The sequence below is a fragment of the Capra hircus genome, chromosome 3, assembly GCF_001704415.2.
Source record: "Capra hircus breed San Clemente chromosome 3, ASM170441v1, whole genome shotgun sequence".
Lineage (NCBI taxonomy): Eukaryota > Metazoa > Chordata > Mammalia > Artiodactyla > Bovidae > Capra > Capra hircus.
In genome coordinates, this window is record NC_030810.1 from 3,075,761 (window position 1) to 3,088,834 (window position 13,074).

The 13,074-nt window shown below is 56.1% G+C and overlaps 1 protein-coding gene across 3 annotated transcripts in view; it reads right to left on the reverse strand.

The window, feature by feature from the left end:
* The window catches only part of TRAF3IP1 (TRAF3 interacting protein 1), a 61,089-nt gene extending 48,526 nt beyond the window's left edge, over nt 1-12,563 (reverse strand). For all 3 annotated transcript variants that reach the window (XM_018040176.1, XM_018040172.1, XM_018040186.1), the window contains exons 1-7: nt 12,332-12,563; nt 8,457-8,525; nt 7,923-8,084; nt 6,158-6,301; nt 5,668-6,066; nt 3,323-3,394; nt 2,219-2,294 (exon numbers count right to left, since the gene is read on the reverse strand). In XM_018040176.1, coding sequence (XP_017895665.1) covers nt 2,219-2,294; nt 3,323-3,394; nt 5,668-6,066; nt 6,158-6,301; nt 7,923-8,084; nt 8,457-8,525; nt 12,332-12,454 — 1,045 coding nt within the window. In that variant the 5' untranslated portion in view covers nt 12,455-12,563. The remainder of the gene's footprint in view (nt 1-2,218; nt 2,295-3,322; nt 3,395-5,667; nt 6,067-6,157; nt 6,302-7,922; nt 8,085-8,456; nt 8,526-12,331) is intronic.

Genomic DNA, 13,074 nt, shown 5'->3' on the forward strand with positions numbered 1-13,074 from the left:
TGTCTCACACACCTCCTGGACGCCGGACACTTGCCCAAACGCTACCCATTACAAGAGGGGGCAGTGCCAGCTGTGCCAGTTGAGGACCTGGGGTTATTAGGTCCGCGCTCGGCAAGTGGGCAGGGAAGAAAAAAGAGTTCACCTATTTGTCAGTAGCTTAGTAGAGCTTAATGTCATAAAGCCAGCAAATCTCTGATAACCAAATCTCTTAAAGACCATATAAAAGGAACCTTATGGTACAAGCTCACCAGTCAACTCAGATGCAAACAACCTGAGTTATTAGACGAGAAAAGCAGATGACATGACCGTCAGCTTAGAAAATGAAAAGAACCAGCGCAACAGCTCTGTGTTGAGATTTGATCCAGGCTAGACTGAAGACACAGCCACGCAAATCAGTAACGCTTCTGTGTATATTCCAACAACGACCACCAAAAAATTAATGAGGCAAAGAAAGATACCATTAAACAACTGAGCGATCCCTGACTGGCGGACACACCCAAGAACCACACACACGTCTCCAGAGAGGGAACCCCCTGTCTAACTTGAAAGCTGCAGGATCCAGGCGTCCCAGGAACAAAGCCTAGGCTTCACCCAAGTGCAGGCACCTCCTGACAAGTCTGTTTCGTGGGAGGTGGGACTCTCTGACTCATGGAACTCAAGTGACTGGAAAACGTCTCTGCAATAATAAGCAAATAAAACGGCTTTGCTTTTTTTTTTTTTTAAAGAAAAATGCCAGGGAACTGACAATGAAACGGAAGAGAAAAACAGCAACAGAAACAGCAGACCCCAGACTCCAGACCCCAGTAGGCCAGCAAGGAGAGTGCAGAGTAGGCAAGAAGGCACTGCCAGCCAGGGCCGACCCTGGGGCACCCGGAGAGCAACCATGGGGACGCAGGTCTTCATCTCTCAAACCTCTGGGCAGACCACACAAACAGACTGGTGCTGCATAGAAATTCTACACCGAGGCAGTTAAGAAGCCAAACATAATCAGAATTAAAAACCTGGAAAGATACAAGAAACAGATACTTATTTAAAAATTGGCGACTACGCGGTTCATGGAATTCTCCAGGCCAGAATACTGGAGTGGGTAGCTTATCCCTTCTCCAGGGGATCCTCCCGACCCAGGAATCAAACCGGGCTCTCCAACACTGCAGGCGGATTCTTTACCAACTGAGCTATCAGGGAAGCCAAAAAACATTGGCAGATGTCCCTAATGTTAAAGGAGTTCACGCAAATTGAGAGCACTCAGACTCTGAGCGCTTTCTGTCTCTGAAAGTCAGCAAAGGCTCAAAACAAATCCTGGAAGAAAGTATAAGGGAGAGGACTGGGACAGTGCCCACCGCAGATGAAACCTCCAGATGTCCGTACCAGCGTCTGTGCCAGGAATCACACCTGGGAACCTGTCCCACAGAGATGGCCTGAGAGACAGAAGAAGTTTCTGGCACAAAAACGTTCACTAACTCATTTATCAACGTCAAAGATCGAAACGTGCCATCTACGCTTAATGTCCCAGTGAAGAATCTCAACCTCTACATCCTGGCTACATTTACTTTAAGGTTTACACAACTTAGGGAAAAGATGACTCTCAGGAACAGCTACTGCTCATTCAGTTACTCCATGCTTCCACTGAAACCTCCAGCACTGCTGGGCACCATCTGTCCCTCCCACCCCTGGACAGACTGACACTCTTTCCCTGGTCTGTCATAACAAGGCACCACCCTCGGGCAAACCCAGACCAGGCTCATCTGCTTCAGCTCCAGCTTTCAGCATGACCCCCAGGGACAATTTCTGCTCTTGTTTTAAACACTGGTTTAGACAGCCCGTAAAATAAACACCACCAGTCTAAGGGCAGGAGGCTCTCCATGTCCACCTTGTATCAGGAGGAAACTAGCCTGCCCATTCAGAAGCGTCAGAGACACGGAAGACTAACGAACACCTCCAGAAAAATAACACTGAATTACATCAGATCAGAACACAGATCTCCAGCAAAGAGGTGTTCTCTGTCCCTGGTGTCGTAGGCTCACACACGTGTGCAGGTGCACACATGTGCGTGTGGGTGTGAAAGCCACATGTCTGCATCATTTCTGCACAGTCTCTGTTCACCCCTTCGAAAGGCAAACCTGCTTTCTAGCCAAAGAAGCTTTTCCCTAGTGGATGCTGTGGTTAAGGCCAAGAGTCTAATACTTTCAGATACATTATGTGATAAACTGTGCAGTACCTTCCACTGAATTCTTAGATCGCCGCTTTGACGTCTTTGTTGTCACTGACCTGGATGCTCTGGTGGAAATTTCAGTCTTTAAAAAAAGAAAGAAAGAAAAAAAAAAATTAACTGATGCCCCACATAGCAACATCATGCATCATGAGCAGATTTATTATCCAAGTGTAAGGAAAGAGCCAATAGGAAACAGGACAACACCCAGATGCTCCAAGAGGGGAGCTGAAGGCAATCAGGGCAGCAGGGCCTGAGCGTGGGGTCAGGAGGAAGCTGAAACCTCCTTCACCCTCACACAGAATTCCACATTTTTGATACAGCCCTAAAAAGGTCAGCCACCTACTGACCATCCCTTGAGAATCACTGTCTTAGCTGAGTTTATGAGGACTCGAGCTCTGTCGATACAAGCTTGAGTACTTCAGTGCTTGTGAACAACTCTGAGAGTGCAAACCTACTCAATGTTGTCTAAACAGAGCAATAAACCACAGGAGACACCACAGGCCGACCCTCTGGCCTCTTGTGCAGTTCCCCGCCCAACCCCTCTCTCAAGCCGCCATGTGGAGCCCTAACCAGCCCCGCAGCGTCCACTCCACGCCTGTCCATTTTCCCTGTGGCTGCCCAGATACTTTTCAAGCTGCAGTTTGGATGATGAAGTAAGGGGGAGTCTAAACACCCCCAGGAGGGCACGGCCTGGACAGTACCCCATCCAGGGGGAGCACGGTGCAGGGTGCCCCCAGGCCAAGCGCAACAGGACGGGCCCCTCCAGCCAGCCCTCCGTCCCCATCTGCCTGGTGACTTAATCCCCCCACACTGACCCAAAGAGCCACCCCACCCGCTCCCACACCATGACCCGGCCCCTCTACACGCCACCTGTCACAACCGTCAAACAAAGGTACAAGGGGTCCCCGGAGTCTGCCCCAGAAACCCAGAGGATGCACACGCCCCATCTACTTCACAGGCAGGAAACCACCGACACCATTCCTCTTACAACTGAACAAACGTGGGCTCCCACGCCTGAGGCCCCGGGCACCGGGAAGGACCACGGCACAGCACGTCCTGTCTCAGCACAGCTATGGGTTTACATCTCTTAAAGTTATTTTCAAATTTTACCTCTGTTTCGGCTTTGGGGTCTTTAAAAGATCCATCGGATAACTTTTTAGACATCTCTCCTGAGCTTGATGACTGTAAAAAAAAAAAAATTCAAACTGTAGAATTACTCAAGTCTGTAACATCTAAAAAAGCATCGAGACACTTTCTCTAAGGCTGACGGACAGCAAGACAAACCACTCACACAGGAGCGCCAAGTAGTGCCCCAGCACCAGCAGCGTCGGGTCAGCCAGGACCCCCCCAGCGGCGGCCAGAAGGCCACAGGTGTCAGAGGCAGGGCCCGGGTGGGGGGGTTGGGGGGTTGGAGGGGTTGGGGGGGCTGGGCAGGGGGCGGGGTGGAAACAACAGGGAGCAGCGTCTCCCCCACGGTCCCTCCGCCAGGCCAAGCTTCCCACAAACGTTCCAGGGACACACAGGGGATCTGGAGCAGAAAGGAGCTCTGACACCCAGGGCAACTTTGCCCTGGTCCCAGGTTCCGAGAGGAAACCACTCTCACTTCCCGACGGAGCCAAGGCTTCAGACTATGCGATACGAATGCACTCTCAAGACAAACATGACATGCAAACTGTAAGAGGTGAAATCAACACCCTTGGAAGCCTCGCGCTTAAGTCAGCTCTCAGACACGTGTCAACATCGGGAGAAGGGACACAGCTGCTGAGACTTTCCTCCATGAAAAGCGATGGGTGCCTGCTCAATATTTCAACAATTCAGTGTCTTCACGGCTTCATTACGAAGTGGCAGACTGCATCTGAAGCAGTTCCTGTGTGGGCTGGGCTCCGTGCCCGGGTCCCCCGCCCACAGCACTCAGCTGCCCACAGACACGCAAGGAGGGAGCGCCCCGACGTGGCCACTCTGACCTCACACCCCCACCGCCACACAGGGACACACTCGGGGTTTCACAGGCTAAGAACATCTCACCAGCGTCTCTTCTACGTCAAGAGATCGGATCAGACCACCTGGCAGGACACGGGTGAGAGCCGTCTCCTCCTCCCAGAGCTGCCCTCACAGAAGCCTTGGAGCTCAGGCCTCTGGGGGGCTCCCAGGAGAAAGTGCAGCATGCCCCCCAAAACCATGCTCCACAGAGGAGCCCCAGACGGACACAGAGGAGCCGGGCCAGCAGGATCACCACGACAGGTCTGTGCACACCCACTCGGGCCAAGCATGACCAGCTGGGAGCAGGATCAGTCCCATCACGCCGTCTCAGAGGCTCACTCAGTGCAGCACAGCCCAGGTGTCCACCCATAGCAGCAGGCACACCACCAGGAACCCCGGGACACAGCACAGGGGGAACCCTGGGTCTGAAGGCCTGGACAACGGAGAAGGTGCCCAGGCAGGGCACAGCAAAATGCACGAGAATGTCTGAGCGCCACAAAAAGCCAGGTCAGAGGAAAAGACTTTCCTTAGACCCCATTTAAACAGAGGCAAAAATGGGTGGGGGGGCGCGGAGGGTGTCTCGGTTTTTATGACACATACCGCATGGTGGGCTACCTGACTCCTGGATGCTCCTGGGGGACCCCAAGGTTCCAGGCGGCACGCTAACATTACCAACAGAACCACCAAAAAGACCAGCTTCCAGGCCTGGCGCTGGGCAGGTCCCAGAGGCCCTGCTCACCTCCCGGAGCCACACCCCTGGGATGCCAAGCCACAAAACCAGATGGCCATCGCAACAGGACAGAAGGGGGCTCAGCCTGGCCCCTCGCCACCTGCCACCCCCTCGCGTGGACCTTGAACTGGTCCAGACCTCAGCTTCCTCCTTCCAAGTGGCTGGAGAATTTCCAGGGCCTTCCCAGGACACTTTAAGGTTACGCGACGTCCCCCAAGAACCAGAGTCTGCACCCCAACCCTGACAGGAGGCTTACCCTATCTACAGAGACTCCAAGATAACCTGAACATCTGGGGAAACAACAAAAGTAAACACTGCCTAAAACCAAACAAATTTTCCGGAAAATCCTAAATTTACCTGAGAACTTGAATTGAGCAGGAATTCAGTAAGCTGGGGTCTCACTGTATTGACCTGGCTAATGCCTCAGAGGCTTAGAAAGTGGCCCTCACCCTGAATGCAGGCGGCCAGGCCCACTGCCCGGGGGGAGCCCCCCACACAGAGGGCGCCCAAGGAACCGCTCACAAGGTGGCGGGGTCCGCCGCTCCCCAGGAAAACCCCCCGACACGCGTGCACGCGGCAGACAGCACCCTGGGGTTCTGCGAGGACTCCGGGCTGGCCGTGATTTTAGGGCGGGTGACATAAACGCGGTCTCCCCATCACAATGCAGCGAAACGCGGTCTGAATCTTAGCGAGGAGCCCGCGCCCTCTGCGGGCGGGCGGCGGAGCGGCCCCGGGGCGCGCGCACCTTCTTCTCCGGCCGGTCGCGCTCGCGGCTCCACTCGGGCTCGGGGTCCCTGCAGAGCTCCCCGTTGCGCAGCCGCCGCCGCTCCCGCTCCCGCTCCCGCTCCTTGCCGCGCTCCTTCTCCTTCCCGCCCTCGCTCCGGCGCTCCGCGTCCTTGTCGCGCTCCCGGGGGCCGCGGTCCCGGTCCCTCTCCCTGTCCGGCCGCGCCCGGTTCTTGGCGCGCTCGCGGTCCCCTTCGCGGTGCTTGTCTCGCTCCGGCTCTTTGTGTCTGTCCCGCTCATTCTCCTTGGCCTTGTCCTTGTCCCTTTCCTTCTCTCGGGGTTTGCCTTCTTCCTTTAAGTCCTCTCTCTGTTTCTGATCTCTGCCTGTGCTTCTCTCGTTTGGTTCAGAATTTCCTTTATCCTGGAAAATAAAAAGCCAAGTATCACTTACAAATTATCCACCTGAACCACAAAAGGCCCCGCTATTTTAGACACAGGGAACCTGCATTCACCTCTTTGTCTTTCTGGACCCTGGGCTCGTCTTCCTTCACGTTCTTATTATCCAGTTCCTGCGGTCTGGACGTCAGTGAGGGCCGTCCTTTCGTGTCCCCCTTCTCTCCGGCCAACACCCTCTTCACCGCGTCGTCACTGGAGAGCTGGTCCCAAAGGGAGGAGAGAAAACGCAAGGTTGCAATGAAATCAGTACACTTAATACACAAGCGTCAGCAAAGACTGTTCATTAAACAGACTCTTCGTCTCCTAAAGGAAATGAATTTTATCACAGACAACGTACAGCATCGCCTAGACCTGTCCCTTCCAGCATTTCCAGTCCTTAACACCAGAGTCCACTCAAGCTAAGTGAACCCCGCTTCCCTCCACCCAAGCTGCCAAGCGAGGCTGCCTAGGCTAGCTGCCCCGCACCTCTCACAGGGCCACAGAGGCCGGCCTAAGGAACGATCTCACTGGAGCCCCATCAGATGCTAAAACCCCCTGGGCAGCGTCCCTGACTGCCCCCGGAGTCCCGGACACCTTGGTCAGAAGTCCCCCTTGCCCACACTTCCTCTTTCCGCAAGCCTGTGCCGACTGCCCGTCGCACGCCGGGCACTAGACCAAGGGCCAAGGCCACGCTGCACACCAGCACGACGGCCAAACACAACCACCAAGTCGGTGCAGTGCGCCAGGGGAGCATGAGGGGGACCCCGGGAGGAGCAGCCGACCCCACGGGCTGCAGGGGAGGCAGCTCGGCCCTGAGAAACCCGCAGCGTGAGCGAGGCAGCGGGCAGGGCAGGAGACCTGGGGCAGGCACCAGGGGGCGCTGAGAGCCGAGGGGCGGGGCTTCGCGAGGCGCCCGGGGCGGGGGCAGAGGATTCAGCAGCAATCACTCGCCAGATCCGCTTCTGGAAAGGGGGCACCGAGCAGGATCTGGGGCAGCTGAGTCCCAAGCCTTGGACCCACCGGGCGGGGGTCTCCTGCGGCCCCAGGAGCCAGTCTCACCCCACTCCCCACTCCCTACCTGCCGTGTGGGCTGGAGCCCGCCTCTCCCACCTCAGCAGCTCGGAAGGCGAGCCCCCGGCCTCCAGCCCATCACTTCCATCAAGGGCTGTATGCCCCACGCTCCTGGCAAAGGTCCAGCTCTGCTCCGCTGGAGGGGAGAAGGACCCAAGGGAAGACCTCCTCCAACGGCCCCAGAGGGACGGCAGGCCAGAGAGGCCCAGATTCCAGCCAGTGGTGAGGACCCCAGGAAATCCGGCCCCCGCACAAGCGCATGGGGTGTGTCTTGGAAGGCAGCAGAGCTCCGCACACACTCCTCGGGGAGAGGGAGGAGGGGACGGGAAGCGGGAGGGGGACTGGAAAGGCCGGCAGAGAACAGGGACAGACGGAGAGAAATAGCTCCTCCGGCCACTCCGGCCACCCCGGCCACCCCGGCCACCCGAGCTGGAAACAGTCACGGGCTCTGAAAGGGGGCCCAAGAGGAGGAGCAGCACAGGGCTTCAGAGGCTGGGCGCGCGGCCTTCAGCCATGTGCCCCCGGCAGGGCCCCCAAGGCGCCCCTAATTCACACCGACAGCTCAGGAAACCTGCGCCCGGCACTCGCTCGTCTGTTCACTGCAGAGCTTTAAACCATGGCGGTTAACTCCCAGGCTCCAGGAGAGGGGGGATCGGACTGCGGGGACAGGGCTAAACCCCACTCCTCCAATGCTGCCCACTGCCCAGGGTGGCCCGCCTGGTTGCCCTCCCAGGTGTGCACAGCTCCCAGCTCTGGGGCGGGTGGCGCTACCTTGCTGAGACAGCACTTTCCAATTCTCTGCAGCAGCTCGTTGGTCCTCTCAGGCTCGTGCCCTGCCACGATCCTAGCTGGTTTTGCCGACAGTGGCTCTCCGGAGACAATGACTACCACGTCTATGGCCTTCTGCAGGAAGCTAATTTTTGCATCTTTATCCTGAAAGATATTCATTTGACACAGATATTAAAATATTTGAAAAAGAGCTTGCACTATCCTCAGGATGTTCAACAGGCTCAGTTTCCTGTTTGGACAAAAAGCTATTTTTAGGTGTGTGTCGGATTTAGAACCCCTGACTTAATAACCACTACCACCAAATAAAAGTTCGGTAAAGCTTTTCCTTTCGGGCGATGGGCTGGCACCCACCTCTGGAACACTAGCTGCGCTTCCGAAGGCTGACGTAGCGTGCCATGCAGCTGCTGGAGGAAGCTGAGGTGAGGAGGCCGCTGGGCACTCCCAGAGCCACCAGCCTCATGCTCCAGCCCCAAAGCACAGCTTCTGAAGTCCCCCGGGAGAGCACCTCCCACCTACCTTGACGTTGTCGGACTTCATCTCGATGTCCGTGTAGAGGCCCTTCATGAAGCCCGTCATCCTGATCACCTTCAAAAGAAAAGGCAAGGCCACAGTCGGCACCCCAGGACAGCCTGGGACTCAGCCATGCCCACCGCCCCACGCTGAGAGCACTGGGCTCTGTCCACACCCAGACGTCCTCCATCCGCTGACATGACATGCATTCCAGCGTCTGCCATGGGTGGGGGCCTCGTCCCAGGCAGAGTCCGGCTGATCCTCACGGAAGTCACTGTGGCTGCCAGGACAGGTAAGCACGACGGACCTGCAGGGTGCTAAGTGAGGGACAGGATCTCCCCTGATCCAAGTGCAGGAGGGCCCAGGGTGTCTGGGAACACTTCCTGGAACAAAGCCTATCCAAGCTGAGACCAGAGAAGATCTGGGGGAGCACGTGCCAGGCCAGAGAAACAGTCCCACAAGGTCCAGGGCTAAGCGGGTCCGTTCAAGGGGCAGATGGCCTTAGACAGGAGGGGCCTGAGGCCAGGGAGCCAGCACAGGCCTGACCCAGGTGGCCTTCAAAGCCATTAGGAAATACAGACTCAGCCTCAGGACGACAAGGAGGCCCCGAGAGGTCCACAAGCAGAAACAGGCATCTTTTGAGGGTCGCTCAGAGCAGTGGAGAGCAAGGATCTGGGGAAGAGAGGGGACTTGCCGGCCTGGGTTTCTCCGCACCACTCGGTCAATCTCAATTGCTTCCTGGGGCCCTGTGGGGGGCCAGGCGGGAGGGGGTGGTCTGTTGCCGCATCACTTTCTTTTTGGTCCCCTCACCACTCCCTCTCCCCAGCCAACCTGGACCTCCCAGCTACCGCTCAGTCAGGCTTGGTGGCGCTTTCTGCCCCTCCCCACCCCTGGACACACCAGGGCCCTGGGTCCTCTCAGACCATTGGTTCTCCTGTGGCAGGTCACTATAAAGTCAATGCAATGGGTAGCAGTAAGCCTATTTTTAAAAAATAAAACCGATCAGAAAATATCAGCCTGCACTCGTATGTGGTAAGGACGAATATGCCTACAAGTGTGTGTCCTGGCGGATATAGAGAGTACTTATTACCATAAGACATGCTTTAAAAAAAAGAAAAGAAAGTGCCACACTAACACCAAGCTCCTTCTTTAAGACCAAGCTACAACTAGCTAGCTGACAGCTTCCAAACCGCTCAACAGCTGTGCTGCTATTTCCCCTGATAAGACAGGCAGAACATTAAGAGCTGTTGTTCGGTCTTTAAGTTGTACCCGACTCTGCAACCCCACGACTGCAGCACGCCAGGCTTTCCTGTATGAAGCAGAATATTAAGAGCATCTAATATTCCTAGAACTTCTTCATTTTGCTCCTTTTGAGGTTTTTCTAGTGTGTTGACAGTGTGAGCAATCATTTCCAGCAACAAGAGGCATTAATTTCACAGGATTAATGCTTCAAGTTATGAAAGATACGGAGTTAGCTTAGCAGTAACTAAAACTCTAGAATATGGCGATCTGAACACAATACTCAGGGGTAGTAAAGAATTTTGCTCAGAGAATCGCCATGTATTATTTGAAAACACTTTCCATATGTCAGTTGTTCTAACATCTTTATCAAATAAGTGACAATTAACATACTTATCTTTATACAGGTAGAGAGATTACTTTTGACCTTCAGTTCAGTTCAGTCGCTCAGTCGTGTCCGACTCTTTGCGACCCCATGAATTGCAGCATGCCAGGCCTCCCTGTCCATCACCAACTCCTGGAGTTCACTCAAACTCACATCCATCGAGTCGGTGGTGCCATCCAGCCATCTCATCCTCTGTCGTCCCCTTCTCCTGCCCCCAATCCCTCCCAGCATCAGAGTCTTTTCCAGTGAGTCAACTCTTCGCATGAGGTGGCCAAAGTACTGGAGCTTCAGCTTTAGCATCATTCCTTCCAAAGAAATCCCAGGACTGATCTCCTCTAGAATGGACTGGTTGGATCTCCTTGCAGTCCAAGGGACTCTAAAGAGTCTTCTCCAACACCACAGTTCAAAAGCATCAATTCTTCAGCACTCAGCTTTCTTTACAGTCCAACTTTTGATCTTAGATTAGCAAAAAGGCAGACCAGTGCATCCCAATGGGGAACACGGAACTCCTTCCCCACAGTCTGGCTACCTGGTAATGGAGTCGATTCCTGCCTGAACTCCCCCCTCCAACCTTGCAGGAGGTGTGGACAGCAGCCACGATGATAAGCCACCATGATAAGCCCACACCAGGATCCACAGAAAGATGCAGGCCCCCCCCCACCAGCCTCTTTCCTGGCTTTCTGATTTCAGTGAGAAAACAGGACAAATACAGAAAATCAAAGTGTCTGGCTGGGGCAGCAACCAGTGCTGTCAGCCACTTACCTCCTGGCTAAGTGACTGGATCCCTCCTGGGTCAGAGGACACCACCCACCCATTTCACAGGAAGAGGTGATGCCACTCAAGGCCTGGCTCCCCCTAGAGGCTCCCTACACAGCCCTGTCCCACCAGGCTCTCCACACAGCCTCGTCCCTTCCCCAGACACTGTCCAGGGCGGTCTAGGTGCTGCACTAGCTTAGGAGGAGAACAAGGAGGCCAGTCAAGACAGCCCTGGGGATGTGGGTCAGTTTTGAGAGTTTTAAGCACAGCTTATAAGCACAGAGAGGTCCACATCATAAGCTAAGTCAAGAGAGCAAAGACAAGAAAGGCACAGTTTGTGGAAGAGTAAGATGCCGAACCTGTTGGAAGGATTGAAAAGTGAAGTTTAAGGACCAACATGGGCAAGAGTAGGAGGCCGGGACACCTGCAAATTGAACCTGATTCCTGAAGCCCAGAGAGCATGCCTGGGTTCCCAAGGGCAACACCACACTCGGGCGCACCATGGAAATGGGCGCTGACACTGGAGTCACGGAGCCGTGACTGACTCCATTCAGCAGTGAGTGTTTGCTGTGCACCTTCTGTGTACCGTGCCCGGGATGTGCCAACAAACAAGTCTCCGTCACTCAGGAACCCGCCAGCCAGCGGGCAAGAGGGTGAGACAACTAATATCAAGGCATGCTCTGCCATCGATCAGCAAATACAGCCCTGCTTTTTATAGTTATTATCCTTCCAGGTCCCCTAACAACCACCTTCAGTAAGTCCACCCAAAGGCATTGATTAAACATCTAACATGGGCAAGAGCAGACTCGAAAAGGCTCTGATGCTGGGAAAGACTGAAGGTGGGAGGAGAAGGGGACAACAGACGGTAAGATGGTTGGACAGCATCACCGACTCAATGGACATGAGTTTGAGCAAGCTCCGGGAGGTGGTGAAGGACAGGGAGGCCTGGCGTGCTGCATGGAGTCCATGGGGTTGGGAAGAGTCGGACAGGACTTAGCGACGGAACAACAATGGGGTGACCACAGCAGGAGCAGGTGGTGGGAAACTTGGGTGGGGCACTAACAACAAAATAATGTCCTTCTCCTGGGATTTGTAAACACTCTCCATCTGCCAGACGCTGCAAGGGAAAAAAAGTCTCAGAAACAAGAGTGGGGCAGGACGGAAAACATAAGAATGCTCCCCAAGAGCCGGGACACTCCCGGGAAAGGTGGCCCAGGGGTCATCTGTCCCGCCGAGGCCGGGCTCCTCGGGCAGGGGCAGCGCTCCGAGACGCGAGGTCCGATCCCGACGCCAGCTTTGGTCCGAACCCCCCAACCCCCGTCTTCCGACTCCCACCCCAACACCGACCGCCGATCTGCATCCCGGGCTCCGGCCCGCACCCCGACATCCCACATGGGCCCCGACTCCCGGACCTGCACCCTAGCCCGCACCCCGGGCCGCACCCGGGCCGCGCACGGGGACCCGGCCCAGACCGCAGTTCCGATCCCGGCCCGGCGCTCACCTCCGTGATGATGTCGTGCAGGTAGCGGAACGGGGGCTTGTTCAGCAGCTTCTCGGTCAGCGGCGGCCTCCGGATCACCTTGCCCAGAGCCTCCTGCGTCCGCTTCACCACCGCCGCGTTCATGGCCGCGCCCCGCCGGCCACAGAGCCTAAGCCCGGCTCCCGGGCCGCCGCCGGCCCCGCCGCCGTCTCGGCTGCCCGCTCCGGCCTCGATGCGCCGCTCGGGTTCCCATCCCACAGTGCACCGGAGTCCGCCCAGGCGCGTGCGCCGGGCCGCGGCCCTCGGTCGCCAGGGGTGGCGCGGCCTTAGCAACGGACGCGCCGCGGGGCCCCGCCCCCTGCCCGGCTGCGGGCGCACGCGACGACGCCGAAGTGGGTGGGGCTGCGTGCCCGCGGAGTGACAGCGCCCAGGCCCCGCCCCTCTCAGCCGCCGCTCGAGGAAGGTGCTTCTCCACTCGCCACTGAGAAGACCGCCGGAGGACTGGCCGGCGGCCACAGCGTTTCCAGGATTCCCGGTGCCTTTCTCTCAGGTTTAAGGCGAACTGGACTGAGTGCTCTCGAAATACGCATGCCCTTTCCTGCTTGCTACTTAATACGGCTTCCTGAGCGAGTATTAATGTCTCTGCTTGCCAACAAAGATCCGTCGACTCAAAGCTATGGTTTTTCCAGTATTCATGTATGGATGTGAGAGTTGGACTCTAAAGAAAGCTGAGCGCGGAAGAATCGATGCTTGTGAACTCTGGT